At 46.2% G+C, this 19,910-nt stretch overlaps 1 protein-coding gene across 1 annotated transcript; it reads left to right on the plus strand.

The window, feature by feature from the left end:
• The first annotated feature begins 9,933 nt into the window (after positions 1 to 9,933).
• LOC121062551 (ATPase family AAA domain-containing protein 2-like) lies at positions 9,934 to 18,792 on the plus strand. Its single transcript, XM_040542594.1, is given in 12 exon segments — positions 9,934 to 10,062; positions 11,409 to 11,524; positions 12,547 to 12,721; positions 13,379 to 13,467; positions 13,803 to 13,962; positions 14,820 to 14,910; positions 15,327 to 15,699; positions 15,701 to 15,718; positions 16,714 to 16,828; positions 16,830 to 16,940; positions 17,700 to 17,885; positions 18,787 to 18,792. Coding segments are annotated over 12 exon segments (1,569 nt in total).
• The last annotated feature ends 1,118 nt before the right edge of the window (positions 18,793 to 19,910 follow it).

Consider the following 19,910-nt stretch of genomic DNA (forward strand, 5'->3'; position numbering starts at 1 on the left):
GAAGATTCTTGTCTACCCTTTGGATAAGCTTGGGTGCTCTGAAGAGATGCTTGAGTGCCCCAGAGACATGTGGTGTGCCAGGCTGAGGGGCTTTGGGAGTCCATGGAGGTTTGTGGGTGACCCAGAAAGATCCTTGGGCATCCCAGGGAGATGTGTGTCTTCTCCTGGGAGGTGCTTGACGGCTGTAAGGAGGTACTTGGGAGCTCCAAGGATGTTCTTGCATGCCCTATAGTGATGCTGGCATAGTTATGAGTAATGCTTTTGTGCCCCCTGGAGGTGCTTGGTTGCTGCAGGCTCTAACAGTTCCGTGCATGCCACAATCATCTCACTTAGGCAGGCAAGAATTTCCCAGGGAACTCAAGCACCTCCACACTTCTCTGAGTCTCTGATCCCCAGAGGCACTTGTGGGTCCCAGGACGATGCTTGCTTTCTCCAGGGAGGACCTTATGTGTTCCAGGGAGATGCTTGGTGAGTCAGCAAGAAACTAAGTACCCTTGGGGAGGTGTCTGAGTACATCAGGAGGTAATTGGTTTTCCTGGGGATATGCTTAGGTGCCCAAAGAGGTGCTTGTGTTCCCCCGGAGGTGCTTGGGTGCTCCAGGGGAGGAGCCTGGGCATTAAAGATTGAGTGCTCCAGGGAGCTACTTGTGTGTCCAGGGAGAGAGTCAGATGCTGCAGGGAGCTCCTTGGATGCTCCCCGGTGGTGCCTTCTTTTCCCTGGAGGTGCTGGGGTGCCCTGGACTGATACATGAGTGCTCCAGTGAGTGCTTTGTGTGATCCATAAGGCTGCTTGCTTTCTCTGGGGAGATGCTTGAGTGCCCCAGGAAGTTGCTTGGGTGCTCCAGGAAGGTACTTGGATGCTGTGGGGCATTCTTGGAGGTGCTTGGTTTCCAACGGAATAAGTTAGTGTGTCTTGGGGAGAGAGTGCTCCCAGGATGTTCTTGGGTGTCCCCTGGAGATGAGCGAGTAGCCCTGTAGATGCTTTGGTGTCCCACAGAGGTGCTTGGGTACTGAAAGGAGAGGCCTTGGTGAGCAGGAGGGCAGCGGTGGCTGTGTGATTGATGTGTCACCGTGGGCAGGAGGGCAGTGGTGGCTGTGTCACCCAGCTGTCACAGTGGAGCCGTGACACGGCAGCCCAGGTGGGATAAAGGGCCAGGGGTGCGGGCAGACCCCAGTCAGGATGGAAGCCCCTGGCAGCAGGCAGCAGAGGGCAGAGCAGGGCAGGACAGGGAGGTGAGTGCATGATGGAGCAGGGGCTGAAGCACACTATGAGCCTGAATGGTCCAAGAAACTATGTGTGGAGGAGATGCTTGTGTGTTCCCTTGAGAGGCCTGGGTGCATCAGGAAATGCTTTCTTGCTCCATGGAAGTTCATGGCTATCCCAAGAACAATCTGGGTGCTCCCCAGGCTTCTTCACTGCTCTGTCCAGATGCTACCTGGGTGCGCAGGGAGATGCTTGGTTTCTCCAAGAAGACACCTGGGTGATGCAGGGAGTTTCATGGATGTCCCAGGAAGATGCATTGGTGATCCTGGAAGTTTCTTGGTGGCTCCAGAGAAATGCTTGAGTGCTCTTTGGAGACATGTGGGTACCCAGGAAATGTGCTTATATGCCCAAGGAGGATGTTTGTTTGAACCGGCCTAAAGCTTTGTTTCTCCACGGAGGATTTAGGGTGCTCCAGGGAGATGCTTCCTGCCGGTAAGGAGATGCTTGGGTCATCCAAAAAAAGTTGGGATGCAACAGGGGAGGTACTAGGCTGCTGAAAAAATGTACTTTGGTGACCTGGGTAGATGCTTAAGTGCTCTAGTCAGGTTCTTGACTTTTTCCAAAGATATTTTTTTTTTGGCATTGGAGAATTTTTCAGTGCATCCAGCGTGAGATGCTTCAGGGCAAATAGCAGATGCATGGGTCCACCAGGAAAGTGTTTACATCACCTTGTGAGATGTCTGGGTGCCCACGGGGGCATACTTGAATGACTGTGGCAGATGCTTTTGCCTGTCACAGAAGCTCTTGGGTGCCAAGGGAAGTGCTTACCATCTCCAGTGAGATATTTGTGTTCCCCAGGTGGTGTTTTGGAGGCCTGGGGAGATGCTTGGGTTCTCCACTCAGATGCAGGAGTACTGTGGGGAGATTTTTGGGTACTGCCATGAGGTGCTTGGGTGTTCCAGGGAGGTGATTCTGTTCCTCAAGGAGATGCTTGTGTGACTTGGGTAGAACATTGGGTACTCCCAGGAGGTGTTTGTGTGTGCCAGGGATATTCTTATGTGCCCTGAGGAGATACTTCTGTGCCCTGGGAACATCGCTGGGCTCTCTAGGAAGGTGCTCCTCTTCCCCTAGGGGACACTTGGATGCCCCAGGAGGTGCTTGGGTACTGCAGAGAGCCATTTGTGTCCTCAAGGGATATGCCTGAGTGCTCCAAGTGTGTTATTCAGTGCCTTTGGGATGTGCTTCAGTGCCCCTGTGAGAAGTTTGTGTGTGGCTGGGGGTACTTGTGACTCCGAGGCAGGTGTCTGTGGTCCACAAGGATGTGCTTGGGTCCCCCAGGTGGTGCTTGGGTGCCATGGGAAAATGCTTCCCCAGGGAGATGCTTGTGTACCCAGGGAGATGTTGGCTGACCCAGGCTCATGGATGTTTTCTCCAGAGAGGTGCTTCATTGCTGGAGGGAGATTCCTGGGTGCTCAAAAGACATTCAGGGGTGACCAATGCAGATGCTTGAGCACACACAGGTGATGCTACTGTTCCCCAGGCAGGTGTTTGGCTCTTCCAAGGAGATGCTTGGCTTCTCTCTTTAGGTCTGTGGGTGGTTCTAAGTAATGTTCGCATGCCTTTGGGCAATGTTGAAGTGCAGCAGGAGGTGATTGGTTTAGACAGTTCAAATTCCTCTGTGCTCGAGCGAGGTGCATGAGAGCTGTGGGGAGGTGCATGTGTCCTCCAAGAAGAAGCTTGGGTTCCTTGGGGAGAATGTTGCCTGGGGGACAGAGCTGTGTTCCTGGGAGTTTCTTTGGAGCTCCAGTGAAAGGCTTGAGTGCTCCAGGGTGATTCTTGCGTTTCTTGGGGAGATCCTTGGCTTGTCCTGAACAATGTTGGAGTTGCCAGGGGCCATTCACTGATGCCCCAGGGAGTTGTTTCAGTGTCCAGTAAGATGCTTGGTTTCTCCAGGAGGATGCTTCTGTTCCTTTGGGAGATGCCCTCTTTCCTCAGATAGGTGCTTTGATGGTGAGTGTGATGCTTGGCTACTGCAATGAGATTCTTGTATTCCCCATGGATGTGCTTGTGTGTCCAAGGGAGATGCTTGGCTATACCAAGGAGATTTCTGGGTTAAACAGGAAAATCTTTGTGTTGCCAGGGAGGTGTATTCAATGGGTACTCAATGGAGATGATGGGGTGACTCAGGAAGATGCTTGGAATCGCAAAGTATCTCCTTGGTCCTGATCTCCTGATCTTCCAGGAAGATTCCAGGGTGCTCCAGAAAGGTTCCTGAGCAAACTGTGAAGCAAACTGTGAAACTCGGTGAAGACCTCTTCCTGATGTCCAGCCTAAACTTCCCCTGCCTCAGCTTAACACTGTTCTTGTGGGTCCTATCACTGGTGATTACGGAGAGTAGGTCTGCGCCTACCCTTCCACTCCCCCTCGCGAGGAAGTTGTAGACTGCGACAAGGTCTCCCCTCAGCCTCCTCTTCTCCAGGCAGAACAGGCCAAGTGACCTCAGCCGCCCCTCATATGTCTTCCCCTCAAGGCCCTTCACCATCTCCGTTGCCCTCCTCTGGACACTCTCCAACAGTTTTACATCCTTCTTGTACTGTAGTGTCCAGAACTGCACACAGTACTCGAGGTGAGGCCGCACCAGCACAGAGTAGAGCAGGACAATCACTTCCCTCGACCGACTAGCAATGCCATGCTTGATGCACCCCAGGATACGGTTGGCCCTCCTGGCTGCCAGGGCACACTGCTGGCTCACATTCAACTTGTTCTCAATCACAACCCCCAGATCCCTCTCTGCGGGGCTGCTCTCCAGTGTCTCGTCGCCCAGTCTGTACGTATAGCCAGGATTGCCCCATCCCAGGTGCAGGACCCAGCACTTGCTCTTGTTAAACTTCATGCGGTTGGTGATCGCCCATCTCTCCAATCAGTCCAGATCTCTCTGCAAGGCCTTTCCACACTCATCCGAGTCCACAACTCCTCCAAGTTTAGTGTCGTCGGCAAATTTGCTCAAAACACCTTCTAGTCCTACATCCAAATCATTTATAAAAACACTGAAGAGGACTGGCCCTAAAAAGGAGCCTTGGGGGACCCCATTAGTGACCATCTGCCAGCCAGATGTGGCCCCATTTACCACAATCTTTTCAGCCCTGCCCATCAGCCAATTGCTCCCCATTGTATGATGTTTTTGTTTAGTTGTATGTTGGACATTTTGTCCAGTAGGATCCTATGGGAAACTGTGTCAAAAGCTTTGCTGAAGTCCAAAAAACTCACATCAGCTGGTTTCCCTTGATCAACTAGGTGGCTGATCTTATCATAAAAGGAAATCAAATTTGTTAGGCAGGACCTACCCCTCATGAACCCATGTTGGCTGGGACCAAGGTTCTTGACTTTTCCAAAGAGGGTTCCTCAAGTGTACCTCAATGGGGATCACTCTACAATTATTGTTATGGGCAAAACAGACTTTGCATAGGAAGATTAATAAAATTGATTACCTATTGCTGATGGGCTGGAGTGGTGAGGAACAGAGAAACAAACTGGGGGCACCTTCCCCCATCCACTCTTTTCCACCTCTTCCCTGCCCTGAGTGGCGTGGGGGGTGGGAGGCAGTGGGGGCTGCCATCAGTCTGTGGTACTTCATTCCCACAGCGCCTTCACGGTCGCTCTCTCCCCTGCTCTGCTGTGGGGTCCCTCCCGCTGGGTGCTGACCTTCCTGGGTTGGTCCTGTGTGGGATTCTTCACGAGCAGTGAAAAACGGGCTCTTTGGGAGCTGCTCCAGGTGTGGGTCTTTGCTACGGGGTCTATTTGTCAGGAGTGGGTTGGTCCCCAGACCGTACTAGGCATGGGAAGGGGAAATAATGCTTAACCAATTGGATAGCCTTCTATGATGAGATGACTATAAGGGTAGATGAGGGGAGTGTGGTGGATGTGGTCTATCTTGACTTCAGAAAGGCTTTTGACACTGTTTCCCATAACATCCTCATAGACAAGCTCAGGAAGAGCGGCCTAGATGAGTGAACAGTGAGGTGGATTGGCAATTGGCTGGATGGCAGAGCTCAGAGTGTTGTGCTCAGTGGTGCAGAGTCTGGTTGGAGGCCTGTAGCTACCGGTGTCCCCCAGGGGTCTGTACTGCGTCCAGTCTTGTTCAACTTATTCATCACTGACCTCCTTTTCTTTTGGCTCTATATCACGATCTGCCTTTGTCCCAGCAGCTGTGGTGCCTTCCAAGAGGCTGGGGCTGTGGTGGAGGTGCCCCGAGCTCTGCAGCAGCCTGTGGCAAGGCAACCGTGAGCACAGTGGCCACGAGCCCTGCCTTCTCTCCTCCTGCCATGCTCCATTAGGAGGCTGCAGCAGAGGGGACCCACAGCCAGCCTCTGGCTGGGCTCTGCCACCCGCCTCTCCAGTGCCATCACTTCAGCCTTGGGGGGCGCTCTGTGACATGCTGGGTGACCTCACAAGGCCTGCCAGCCAGCACATTTCCTGTAGGGCAACCAGGCCTCACAGCCGCAGGGACCTCAACACCACCCTTCCAGTCCCCTCCCCTCAGCCCCGGCCTTGTCTCTGCTGGCAGGAGTGGCCTTCGAAGGCGCTTTCTGGCCTCCCCTTGCCTCCTGCCAGCTGCTGCCCACTCAGGCTCCTGGCACAAACATGGCTCCGCAACAACACCACCGCTCGTTCTGCCTTTGCTGCCTCGCCCTGTCCTCTCCCTTGACTCCTTGTCTCTGCCGCGCCTAATGTTCCACACTCAAACATGTCCTTTTGCTGTCACCACCCTCTCTCCTGTCCCACGGGATGGCAGAGACAGGAGAGGACGTGATAAAGTTAGGCCTTGTAGTGCCTATGCAGAATGCTTGTGGTGAAGTGGGGGCTGATACTGGGCTCTGTGGTGCAGAGGAGGCCCCATGCGGAAAATATGAGGTTAAACAGCAGCTTTGCAGTGGGGGTCTCCACCTTGGTATGGCAAGGGAGGCTTCTGGCCACGAAGGGGCAAGGGATGGATCAGCTACAACTTCTCTGGGCAACCTGTTCCAGTGATCACCACCCCCCAAGGACAGAATTTCTTCCTTATATCTAATTTAAAAGTACCCTCCTTTAGTTTTAAAACATTACCCCTTGTCTCATTACAGCACTTCCTGACGAGAGGTCCCTCTCCAGCTTTTTTGTAGCCCACCCTTTAGGTACTGGAACGCTGCTATAGGGTCTCTCCAGGCTGAAAAGAACCAGCTTTCTCAGCCTGTCTTCACTGAAAGGGTGCCGCAGAATTTCAGTCATCTTTTTGGCCTCTTGTAGACTCGTTCTAATATTTCCATGTCCTTGAGCTTGGGCCCAAGAGCTGTACACAGTAGTCCAGGTGGGGTCTTATGGGAGCAGAGCAGAGAAAAAGAATCACCTCCCTGGACCTGCTGGACAAACTTCCTTTGATGCAGCCCAGAATATGCTTGGCTTTCTGGGCTGCAAGCACACATTGCCAGCACATGTGGAGTTTCTCATCCACCAAAACTCCTAGGTCCTTCTCCTCAGAGCTGCTCTCTATCCATTCTCCACCCAGCCGATATTCGTGCTTGGGATTGCCCCAACCCAGTTGCAGAACCTTGCACTTGGCTTTTTTCAACATCTTGAGGTTCTCACAGGCCCCCCTCTCAAGTCTGTCAAGGCCCCTGTGGATGGCATCCCTTCCCTGATGCATATCAACTGCACCACCCAGCTTGGTGTCATCAGCAAACTTACTGAGACTGCACTCAATCACACTGTCCATGTACCAACAAATGATGTACCACCAATGCTGTAAGCACATTGTAGAAGGCCACCAGAGTTGACAGGCACAATCTGCCCTTAGTGAAGCCATGTTGGCTGTCACCAACAGCCACCAGTTGGCTGTCACCACCAGTCCAGAAGACAGGGTAGCATGACATAGCAGAGAGGGGTACTTGAAATGAACCTGTGCAAAGAGGGTGACAGAAATGTCAAGGGAACACTGGGGCCAACCACCCAGAGAAATGTCAGGGCTCTGTGAGGAGCCCATATCTGAGCTTGCCTCGTGCACTGCTCATCCACACCGGGCCTTCCACCTGGACTATTCTGTGCTATTCAGGCAGATGCCCCATTGATGTCACTCTCAGGATGAAGGGACCTGCAGACAATGTCTGCCCCACTGGCCTTCATGTCACCCCTAGGGATAGCTGATGGCCTTTGTGCTCACTCTTGTTCCTCTCTCCACTTGCATACGATTTGCCTGTTGGTAGCAACAGCTGCAAAGAGTTTCTGTTCCTATGTCTCCCCTGCACCCGGACAGGCTCTGCTCTTGTCCCAGGACACCCTATGTTCCAGGGAGCCTTTGGGACGCTCTTTGAGCATGTTCCAATGTGATGGCAACTCCGAAAGATGACGTGAACCTTCAGGCACGGTCCTTTTAGGAGGGAAATGCTGTTCTGGAGGCTAGCTGTGTCACCCAAGTGCCCACTGCCTGTCTCTGCCTGCAGTCCCAGCACAGCCACACAGCAGCACTGGCAACAAGCTACAGGAGCAGCAAGGTCTTACGTCACCAGCAGGGCTCAGAATGAGAGGGTGGCAGTGGCAAGAGATCAGCTCTGCATAGACCCAGCGCAAGTACTCCCTGGCCATGCTGCTGGGCCACGACTCTTTTCCCTCCACCTCTGCATATGGGCACTGCCTCTGCAGTCACAGAAAAGGCCTCAGAGAAAAGATATAAGAAAAAAAGTTACTTTAGTTGGTTTAAATAGAAAACCAAAATGAAGAATATTATTTCTAAGTGAACAAAATTACTCAGAATGTTACTGGAAAGTAACAACAACACAAAAACAAATAAGCATGGCCTATGGTGAATAACGTTTTCAGTTGTTTTCAGAAGAAGAGAGGCAAGAATGTTAATTGGTTATGAAAGACACCTGGTCATCGGTTTCCACATGGCATTCTTGAGCTCCTGGTTCCTCATGCTGTAGATGAGGGGGTTCACTGCTGGAGGCACAACAGCATACAGGACTGCCAGCACCAGGTCCAGGGATGGGGAGGATATGGAGGGAGGCTTCAGCTGGGCAAACATGATGGTACTGATAAAGAGGGAGACCACCGCCAGGTGAGGGAGGCATGTGGAAAAGGCTTTGTGCCGTCCCTGCTGCGAGGGGATCCTCAGCACAGCCCTGAAGATCTGCACATAGGACAGAGCAATGAAAACAAAACAACCCCCAAATAGAAAAGCACTAACCACAAGAACTTGAACTTCCCTTAGGTAAGAGTCTAACCAGGAGAGCTTGAGGATCTGGGAGATTTCACAGAAGAACTGGTCCACAGCATTACCATGGCAGAGAGGTAGTGAAAAAGTATTGGCAGTGTGCAGCACAGCATGGAGAAGGCCACCGCCCCAGGCAGCTGCTGCCATGGTGGCACAAGCTCTGCTGCCCAGGAGGGTCCCGTAGTGCAGGGGCTTGCAGATGGCAATGTAGCGGTCATAGGACATGACAGTGAGAAGAGAAAATTCTGCTGAAATTAAAAAGACTAGCAAAAAGACCTGTGCAGCACATCCTGAGTAGGAAATAGCCCTGGTGTCCCAGAGGACATTAGCCATGGCTTTGGGGATAGAAGTGGAGATGGAGCCCAGGTCAATAAGGGCAAGATTGAGGAGGAAGAAGTACATGGGGGTGTGGAGGCGGTAGTTGCAAGCTACGGCAGTGAGGATGAGGCTGTTGCCCAGGATGGCAGCCAGGTAGATGCCCAGGAAGAGCCCGAAGTGCAGGAGCTGCAGCTCCCGCGTGCCTGCGAATGCCAGGAGGAGGAACTCAGTGATGGAGCTGCTGTTACACATTTCCTGTCTCTCGGCAAGGGAGCCTGCCCAAAAGAAGCAAAGTCAGTGCAAAATTCAAGGACTTCTCTGACCAAAATCCATTGCATGTTTCATAAAATACCCTGCAAACACCACACTGCCTCATTGATTTCAGGAAGCGCTTTCTGCAGCTGCTTGGCTTACCTCTGGTTGGTGCTCTGAGGGTGCCACAACAAGCAGGGGGCTCTGCAGTGGGCTCTGCAGCAGTCAGTCCTGGTCTACAGCAACAGCTAAAAGGGAACCTGGTGTGTTCTCAGAAGTCCACTGACCAGGGACATGTCCCTGCTGCAGGACATAAGGAGAAGGTCAAATAATGCCTTAAGAAACAACAAAGGTGATGTTGGTACTGTCTGTAGGCTGAGGTGTGTGAGGTGCCTCAAAGCAGCAGCAATGCTCAAGGATCGTTAGTCTTTAATACAGATGCTACTACTCCATTACCATCAGACTGCCTCAGCACATGGGAAGGAAAATAGAAGATTGTAAAAACTGCATTGCCGTCAGGTAGGTCTCGCCTTGCAGTTCTGCTGGCAGTGTGTGGTGTGGCAGTTCTGCTTCAGCTTGGGGAGCTGTGGGGCTGTGAGCAGCCTGCCCCAGGCAGCAGGCTCTGGGCAGCAGCAGGACCCTGCCCTGCCCTGCCCTGCCCTGCTGGAGAGGCTCCTTCCACCTGCAGCTTCTCCCCACAGCCCCTGGGCAGCTCCCCAGGCAGGCTGAGTGCTGAGCCTGGCAGGCGGCAGAGGCCCTGCCCCGGCACACAGCCCCTGGGGCACAGCAGGGACCCTGCTCTGCACCACAGCCCTGGGCAACCCTGCTTGCACCCCCAGCTTCACAGCCTGCAGCCAGCCCCAAGAGAAGGGAGCCCTCGGGCCCTGTACGCTGACCCTACAGCACACAAGCCCTGCATGCCCTTCAACTCCAACACCAAGTGTCCTCCTGACAGCTCCCATTGGCTGAGGGATGTGCCAGCTCCAGGAGAGCCTGGCAGGATGCACAGCGGCATTACCCTGCACCCAGAGACTTACCATGGGGAGGTAGGTGTGAAGATTTCTCCCCCAGTAAGCGCTCCTCTGCCTTCCCAACCCAGGCTGCCCCGAACCTCATTCCCAATTCTCTCCTCTCCCCATGCCAGCTGCAGGCAGTACCCCCAGCCCTGCTGCACATTGCAGAGGAGCTGCTCCTGGGCAGAGCTGTCTCTCTGCAGTGCTGCCCGCTTGCCAGGAGCTCCCTCCCTCCATCCCATGAGCTGTCCCAGCTCAGCAGCACAGGCCCAGCCCAAGGCATTTTACTGACCCCCCCGGTGGGTTTGGGCAGAGCCCAGGAGCCTCAGACACTGAGAGGAAATGGAAGACACTTCTCAAGTAGATAATGCAGATGCAAACCCCAAAGCCTCTCACAGCGTTAATGAGTCCCACTGAGGGACATTACTGACAAAGGCTCCCCATAGACTTGTTAGAGCAGGAAATTGCAAGCAGTGATGATGGGAAGACCAAGGCCAAGTAAAGGTCGCCTTGATGCTGAGGAAACCTTGATGTGTCCCATGAAGTCCAAGAGTTGGGCCCTGATCCCAGCCTCTGGGAAGGGAGATCCTGCCCCTCCAGCAGGGTTTAGGGCTCTTCCTGGGTCAGTGCAATGTGGGTAAGGGCAATGCCAAGTACAAGGCTACAAGAGGACATCTCCTAGGCTCTTGGAGGGGGATGGGGAGGCATTGAGACCCTAACTCTGTAATATGTCTCCCCATAACCATCACTGACAGACACGAGCCAGAGCTCAGCAGACAAAGCTGATGGCTTTGTCAGGGGCTTTCATCTTGCAAAAGACGGTGAGGTAGGGGAGGTTTAGCCTAGACATCAGGAAGAGGTTCTTCACTGAGAGGGTTGTCACACACTGGAACAGGCTCCCCAGTGAAGTAGTTACTGCACCAAGCCTGTCGAAGTTTAAGACGCATTTGGACTGTGCACGTAGTCACATGGTCTGAATTTCTGGGTAGACCTGTGTGGCACAAGGATTTGGACTTGATGATCCTTATGGGTCCCTTCCTACTTGGGATATTCTATGATTCTACATAGTGTCAACCATTTGTTACAGGCAAATGTAACTGTTTTCTTAAATTGACCTGTCATTTCTGAATACTTCCTTGGTTGCGAGCTGCTCCAAGAATTTTCAGAAACTTGAAGCCCTTTAAATTTCCGACTGAATTAACCAATGGCTATATTGTATATATGTATCTACAGCTACTTTTGTTGATGGTTTTCTCTAAAGCAACTACAAAAATTGCCCAGAATGTTTCCCTTGTGCTGACATAATTTCTGATGAAACTTGTACCTAGGTCGCTGCTTTCTTTAACATATAAACTGTGTTGTGTTGAACTTCTCTTTAGGTTGGATTTGATAACATGGGTGGTCTTTTCGAACACATTGCAGCTTTAAAAGAGATGGTGATTTTTCCCCTCCTTTATCCAAAAGTGTTTGAAAGATTCAATATTCAGCCCCCAAGGTAACTCATTAAAGCGATAAATTGTAAGTCAGCTGTTTTCAGGAGAATGTTCAATTAAGGTATCAATATGCTTCCATGCTTCAACATTTTTGGCAGTGCTGAACATTTGTTTTAGTAGTAGTAAAAAGTAATTTCTTAAAAATGGATAGAATCCAGAATATATGGAGATTAAAAATATAAGCAACACCTTTAAGTTTAAGTTTTACTATCCGGTGTTTTAAAAGGAGAAAATACTTCAAAAGTTCCTGGGTTTAAAAAACTTGGGTTGGAGTGGTTTTGTTCAGAGTTTTATGTACAAGTCAGCCTGATTAGTTTGTAAGCAAGAAGGGATTATCTAGTGGAAGTCAATTGTAGTGTGTTGCCTGGAAGCCCAGTAGTTTCTCCCACCTACTTTCTTTCTCTTTCTTTCTTTCTTTCTTTCTTTCTTTCTTTCTTTCTTTCTTTCTTTCTTTATTTTTTTCTCTGAGTGCTAAGGCATCACTTTTCCTTCCAGGTTTAGACTTCCTCACTTGCCATCAGCAATAGATGGTCTGAGATACCAAACTCAGTAACGTAATGTTTTTGAAGGGAGAATTAAATGCTTTCCTAACAGATTCTTTATGTTGTGAAACCAAGAATATGCAGTTTATCACTGAGGAATGAACTGGTGATTCACCATTGAGCCCATTCTCAGATTCTGTGCTGAAGTTTGCTCGTTTAGCTCCAGTTTGCTGTAATCACCCTGTTCGTCAGCAGTTTTGGAAGTGTCTTTCTGGGACAGTACCCTCTCATTTTAAGGTTTTGTACACTTGAGTTATCCCCCTTATTCATTTCTCTGGGTGAAAAAAATAAGTTTTCCTGTGAAATCTTGTAGGAATGCAAAACTTCTATCTGTTCTGACTCTACCTACACTTCAGCTATTACTGCTGTCTTGGACGTGATGTGTTTTGGTTAGGAAAGAGGACTTGTTTGTTCTAGAGATGACGGTTGTAAGATGTACTCATCATGATCTTTTTTTCCTATCTAAATCTTTTTCATTGCAGAGACTGTTTATTCTATGGCCCCCCAGGAATGGGAAAAATGCTGGTTGTTCATGCTCTTGCTAACGAATGTAGCCGAGGTGATAGAAAAATATCATTTTTTATGAGAAAAGCTTCGGACTGCCTGAGACAATGGGTGGGGGAATCAGAACATCAGCTTCGCTCATTATTTGAACAGGTAAGGTTGAAATGTGCAATGTATTCTGTTAGAGTTGAAACTGTCAAATTTATGGTCAACATTTTTAAGTAGAACTTGCTCTTGTTTTTGTATTTTGTTAGTTTGGTTTTTTTTTCCACTGAAATGGAAATGACAGTGTTTCCTTCTTCAGTGCCACCATACTTTGGATCAGGGGCTTGAAATTGAGTTGTGTGAGGAAGGAACAAAACGAGAAAACCTTGCAAAGCAAGAAATTACCTCCCACCAAAACAGCCACTGAAAAGTCTGCAGGAGGCAAGAGATGATGACTTTGGATGAGAGGGAAACAGATGCAGGCTGGAAGCATGGTTATTTAATTTCATAAGGGATTCTTGCTTCCCAAACCTGTAATTGAATTAAGTTCTGACTCGTGTTTTTTTTTTTTTTTTTTTTTTTTTTTTTTTATGGTAGCCAAAAAGCTGTAAAAAGTACTACTATGATTTGTTTCCAGTTGCCCAGTAACAGTGGGTTGACACAGACTGCCGTCTTCTGTTAGTCATGCCAGATACTCCATTAGCTCTATAAGTAGAGGTCCCAGATGCTAAAGTGAAAAATCAAGTTTAGGTGACATTCCAACCATAATGTTTTTGTGCATTTTTTCTTTAAATACTGCTGTTTTACTCTGTGTTTTCATTCTAGGCCTATCAGATACGACCTTCAGTTATTTTCTTTGACGATACAGATGGCCTCACTCCTGTGCGGTCCAGCAAACAAGACCAAATTCATAGGTACTACATTTTTGCACCTACCTAAAATCTGCTTGATCTTTGGGGAATAAAAAAAGGATGATGACCTGTTTAATTTACTGTGAACACATTAATTTATCTTGAAAACTGGTAACTCAATGCCACTAAATTTCAGGTGATTTTAAACGATAGTTGAAAACAATACACTAAGCCCGATACCAGCACATGGTCTGTGTTAACTTACCTATTTTTTTTATGTCTTAAAATGAGTCTTGTCCTTAAAAAGCTTGTCCTTTTTGACTACTCGTGGAAGAAAGTCATGTGGAATGTAACAAAATTTACTGAACCAGTAAGTAAAGATTATGTTTTTCTATTAGTTCCATTGTCTCAACACTTCTGACGCTTATGGATGGCATAGAAAACAGAGGGGAGATTGTGGTAATCAAAGCCACCAACAGACTGGATTCTATAGATCCTGCTTTACAGAGACGAGGACGCTTTGACAGAGAGTTCCTCTTCACCTTGCCAAATAAAGAGGTGAGAACTTAAGTTCAACATTAATGCTAATGTGGCAAAGTCCAACATTACAGAAAACAAAAAAAATTACACCTTGAACAAAAGAGTATTATGTGGAGACACTGTGTCATACCGTGGAGGTTAAATCAGGTACTGAATATATATGGTCAAGATGATACCACCAAGTAGTTCTGTAATCAAATCTTTGATTCCCAAAGTTGTTCCCGTTTGCTTGATTATTTAATCCACTTAGGTGTTTCCACCTTGAAGTTGTGTTCTTGGTCTCAATATTTCATTTATGAATGGATAGGGGACGTATTTGCATTTGTTTGTTCCCTGGATCAGTGGTAGTAGTTTGAGTCATAATTATTTTCTTCTTTATAGTAATTGTAGCAGCTTGAAATATAGCGCTAGAAGTGCTTTCTGTGAATTTACTGACTGAAAAGCAAATTTGATGAACTAATGAGACTGTCACAATGAAAGTTTGCTCAATTTTAGAGAAGTTTTTTGGAGACAAAAGATCTGCTTCTGGATAAATTTTTCATTACAGTATTTTCCTCTGGGTCACTAGGTCTCATATTTTGGAAACTTATTATTGGAGCTATAAATGCCTTTTCTTTCATTGCAGGTTCCTATCAAAAGTTCAGTGTAACAAATTTAGAAATACTGGATTTCCTGGTTGAAAATGCAGAGTGTATATTAAATAACTGTACAATACTTGAAAGTTTAGCAAATAAGAGAAGTGTGTTAATATATGAGGGGTTTTGAGGGAGGGTTGTTTTTTCTGTTGTTGTTGTTTGATTTTTGGTTTGTTTGCTTTTGTTGGTGTTTTTAAGGAAAACTTAGGACAAGCTAAAATGCAATGATTTTGTTTCCAGGCTAGAAAAGAAATTTTCAAGATTCATACTTGTGACCAGATCCCTAAGCCACCGGACATGTTGCTTGATGAGCTAGCTGAGAAATGCATTGGTAAGACTGAAAACAAAATGGATTAATGCTTGTGACTAAGTTCTACAGAATCTTAGCTTGTACCAGGCAGTACCCAAGCTCTTGTGCCTTGCTGCACAACTAGTCAAGCAATCAGCTTGTAGCAATCAGCGTTAGACGTTTTCATCTATTTATTTTTTGTTGTCGCTCTTCTTGTTGTCTGGGAACATTGAATGGTTTTGGGGCATCTTCCTCAAGAGTATAGTTTTGGTGAGGAGTCTGCTTCAGCTTCGTAAGCACAGGATGGCAGGCAGTGAGCAACATAAAACTTCCCTGTAGAGCGATAGCACTTTCAAGTCCCTGTTAACCTGTTTAGTTTTGGCATTACAAATTCTATAAATGTTGCATATTTTAAACCTGGGCCTTGACTAATATAACATTTGATTTTTGTTTATTAGGATACTGTGGTGCAGATATAAAATCCTTATGTACTGAAGCTGCACTGTGCTCTCTGTGTCAATGCTATCCTCAGATCTATGCAAGTAGGGAGAGATTGTGACTAGACGTTAATTCTATGAAAATAAAAGCAAAGGCTTTTTTTATGGCTCTGAAGAAGGTTGTTCCAGCATCAAGCAGGATTGTGGCTTCACCTGGACAAGCACTGTCACCCATTTTTAAGCCACTTTTTGAAAATTCAGTAGTGAATATTTTACAAGCCTTGCAGAAGATATTTCTGCATGCAGAACTTTTAGCTAAAAATAACCAGCTTTCTGAGTTTGTGTTGCCACCTTCTACCCTTCTGTTTTCCAGGACTGTTAAACCAGTAGTGAATTCTGCAGCAGAAAGAAAAGTGAGAAATGGCTTGTTAAAACACCTTGAGAAAAATATGAATGGTGTCTTTATTTGTTACCATTAAGCCACCAAATTGTGTTATCTTTTGGTATTTTAAGGTGGAAGTCATGTAAGCCCATGGCTGGAAAGTTAGATTATGTTGTCACAGTCGGGTCAGTTATTTTTCTCAATTTCTCTTCCTGTGCTGTCCAGAAAATGTTCTGTCCTTTTGGGCAAGGTTAACTCTCTAGCATCTTTGATTTAAGCCAGTAAAGGTACAGCCTTGCTGTAGGGGGAAAAAAAGCAAATGCTTCTCGCATATGTATTTCCTAGTAGGAAAGCAAGATTGCTAGGCTATTAATTCGCAATCTTGGTTTAGTAACGACTAGGAAACATAAGGGAAGAAGATGAAACAATTAGAATGACTGAATAAATTAACTGGAAATCTTACATATGTTTAATGTACCGCTGTCATTTAACCAATCCAGCTGTGTGCTGCTTTATATACGGCCCATGTGGTTCAGTGCCCACACATATTTTTTTTTCTAGAACAGCTGTTCTGCTCCTTTCTTGCTACATTCTCCAGTAACTAGGGCCACATTTTAGCTAAACTTGACAGATGTAGAGATCTCTCAGGTACTTAAACTTGAGACCTTCTGAAGCCTGGTGTATACGGGAAGTGATGAGATCCAGATTGGTGTGTGCTGAGACAGAAAGTTGCTGTGCTCCCCCATATGAGGTAGCAGACTAGTTGTTGTCTGTATTCGGTTAGACAGTCCATGTGTACACTTCAGGAGTCATTACTTGCCCCAGCCAAATGAATAGCAGACATGATAGAGATGGGCAGGATTTCTTAGGGGGAGGTATGGTACAAGATTGTAAGAGAATGGGTTTTGATAGTCTTCCTGATCACAGAACAGCTTATTACTTGCTGGAATATGGAGATTATTTGGGGCGGGGCGGGGGGGGGAAGTATATAGGAAAAGTACTTGGAACATCTGTGTGTCTATTCAGCACCTCATTTCTAAACTTGTTTTCCTATGACTCTTGTTCTAGGAGTGCTTACTACGAACTGACATCATGTTGGCCCCGTCTGCTAATAGTAGGAAAAGCGGGATATGGACATGGTTTCTTATTTGGCACCCGCGGTGTTGCATGCTTTGGAGAAGTTTCCCGTTCACACCCTGGACTTATCCATTCTGTTTAAAAACGTTGCACCGCCAGAAGAAATATGCGGAGAGGTATCTTTTTTCTTTTTATTCTCATAGGATTCATTGACTGTACGTAAAGGATCAATTGAGTTGCAAGTAAGGTAAACAAAATTCATTGGTAATGGAGGTGGCCTTGTTTTCATGTGCTGTTATGTTTGCTTCTGTCTGAAAATCCACTTTTCTTTTAGATAAAACCATAAACAATATGGATGTTGTACACATCCACATTTTCGATACCAAATTTTACAGTGATGATGTTGCTAGCAGCTCAGGAAGCTGGGAGGTGCTGCTAATAGACCTCTCTTTGTGGAAAGAAATGCTGCTCATCTCAGTGGGATCCAGAAAGTAGTTTTCAATTGCCTCATAAGACTGTGTGCTCCAAGTAGATGGCTCTGTATCAGATTGCATGTCGTGTACTTTTTGTAGCCTTGTTTTTTATTCTGTTTGTAGGGCAAGCAAGGTTTGGGGCTTCGGTTTTGTTTTTACATGTACATATACAACTAGTGCTGTTGCAGTATGTGCAATAAAAGCATTAAAATTCATAAAATGCTTCATTTGCACACTGATGTGGTTTTAACTTGAAAAAATAAACATAAACAGATATGGTGTTTTTACATTTAGGCAGGAAATCCTTTTTGTTGTTTGGCATCACTATCTTAAAATATTTTTACCTTTAGTAAAAACATTTGAGAGCCACACAAGTAAGGACAGACCCGTTACATGACTGGATGTCTTAACAGGCTGTTCTACGTATTTTAGTTTTCTTATCCAAGCTTTCCTTTTCACTAGCTGATCTGAAATACTCAGAAGACAGCACCAAGCATAATTTATGTCCCAGATATCCATTTGTGGTGGGACAACGTTGGACCTGCTTTGAAACTTACTTTTCTAACTCTACCAGAGAACATTCCAGCATTTTCTCCAGTTTTGCTGCTTGCTACATCTGATGTGTGTCACTCAGATCTTCCAGAAGATGTATTTCTGTCAATACTTTGCTTCCTATTTCTTCAGTTTATTGTTAATTTAGGAATGCTTTCAGCATCAAAACGCTGCACTTTCTTAAATGCATACTGTTATTACTCAGCCACCCTAACAAATCTCTTAAAATTTGCTTAGAGAAAAAGAATACTGTGAAAGAATTTGCTTACGTTTTTTTTCTGAGTCAGGCAAGCAACTTTGACCCCCCTCTCACGCACGCAAATAGTAAATTTATTTAAGACAATAATTCTGATGGCTACAAAGTGGTTTAGTCAAGAATATGTAGTGCTTGAAATGTAAATGTCAAAAAGATATTTTTACTGAAGAGAGTTCTGACAGTCTGCCATTTCATGCTCTACTGGGTAAACTGCTAATAATGCAATTTATTAGAGAATAGAAACGCTTTAATAAAAAGTTCAACTTCTTTTTTCATATAGGCCAAAGCTTTCCAACTGGAAAGCTGAGTTCCAATTTCTGCTTAAGTAACTTTGAAATTAATTTTTACGTGTATTCCTAAACAAACTGTAGTAAAAGTACATGCATAACTTGGTTGACTTCTGAGAGTTTACATTAAAGGAAGGTGTTCAAAACAAGAACACGCTGTTCTCATTCTGATTATTTGTCTCAGTTATTGGGGGAGAGAATGGGTCTTACCTAGATGTGTTTATTGTCAACTGCTTTGAAAGTGCTTAAGTTTCCACAGAAGTTTTTGTGCTGGTTCTAAATTCCTTCTAAAATAAGTATTGAAATTCCTTACCTACCTTTTGATACTAGAAATTGAATAATGGAGGAAACCCGAGAAGTACTAGCTACTTCAGACACCTTCTTTTGGTACAGAAATAAAAACTCAGCAAAAAGCCCTCACTTGTCTACTGAAGCCCTTCTCTTCCCTCTATAGCCATAAAGGTTCTAACTAAAGGACAGCAAGGCAAGTAAATACGAAGTAAGCGATGATGGATATGGTGAATGCCATTACTTTATCAGCATATCGTACAATCCCTTCATTGAGATGTAATTCTACAGGTGCTTCTTAGAGGTGATATTTGAACTTGCCATGCCAAGATGTGGCAGCAACTATCCTACAAAGAGGATCCTGTCATTCCCTGCTGCTTTGGAAGCAGCTGACTTGCAATCATGGCCATAGATGTGATAGATTTATTAGTAATAAAAGATTGTCTGAAATGTAAGCCTTTCCTTTCTCTGAAGTATGAAAAATGAACTCATTTTCTCCACTGAAATCACATGGGATACTTAATCTGTTCTCTGAAGTGTCACATTCTATTTAATAGTGTAAGAAAAGTAGGATGTCACATATTGTTACTGTTTAACCTCTGCAAACATAAAGAACGTATTCAAAAGATCTTGTGTTCTTGTAAAGTTTTTTTTTTTTCCCATTGTTTTCTTCAGAAACTCCTGCACGCTGTCATTGAGCTAACTAAGGGATTTGACGTATTTCACTTGGAAAAAGTATATGGCACGATTAATCAATGTATTTACAAACATTGGGAAGACTATGACAAAACTGATTTCGTGGAAGTAACTTTTGTTTTGTATTATAGCACTTTCTCTCACTGTTATGCAGGATTTGTGCATTCTGGCTATCATGGTTATTTAGCATTGCTCTTTACTGCTTAGTTGTCTGTGCACAGACAACAACAAAAGTCAGACTTTCTCGTTTCAGTGTGGAAGACGTTTATCTGTATTGCAAAACCATTGTTATACTTGGCATAATTGTTGGCAGTTTCAGCAGGAAAAAGCTTGACCTTGAAGACAATGGGTCCACCCATACAGATCTTTCAAAGCAGTTAACCTTAGTCTGTCAGTAGTTTTTCAAGAGAACCATTGTGGGGGCAGGAGAGCTATGAAGGGAAGGTGCTTTTCTAAGTCTTTCACTTCCTCTCTCTCCCTCTACAGCCAGTCAGGCATGGTAATACTTTGTGGTCGTTCCATCTTTGGAGAGAAATTAAAATATATGACAAGAGTTTGAGACTTCTGTCTAGTCACACTCTAATCTCTTTTTAA

Source organism: Cygnus olor, chromosome 32 (genome assembly GCF_009769625.2).
Source record: "Cygnus olor isolate bCygOlo1 chromosome 32, bCygOlo1.pri.v2, whole genome shotgun sequence".
Lineage (NCBI taxonomy): Eukaryota > Metazoa > Chordata > Aves > Anseriformes > Anatidae > Cygnus > Cygnus olor.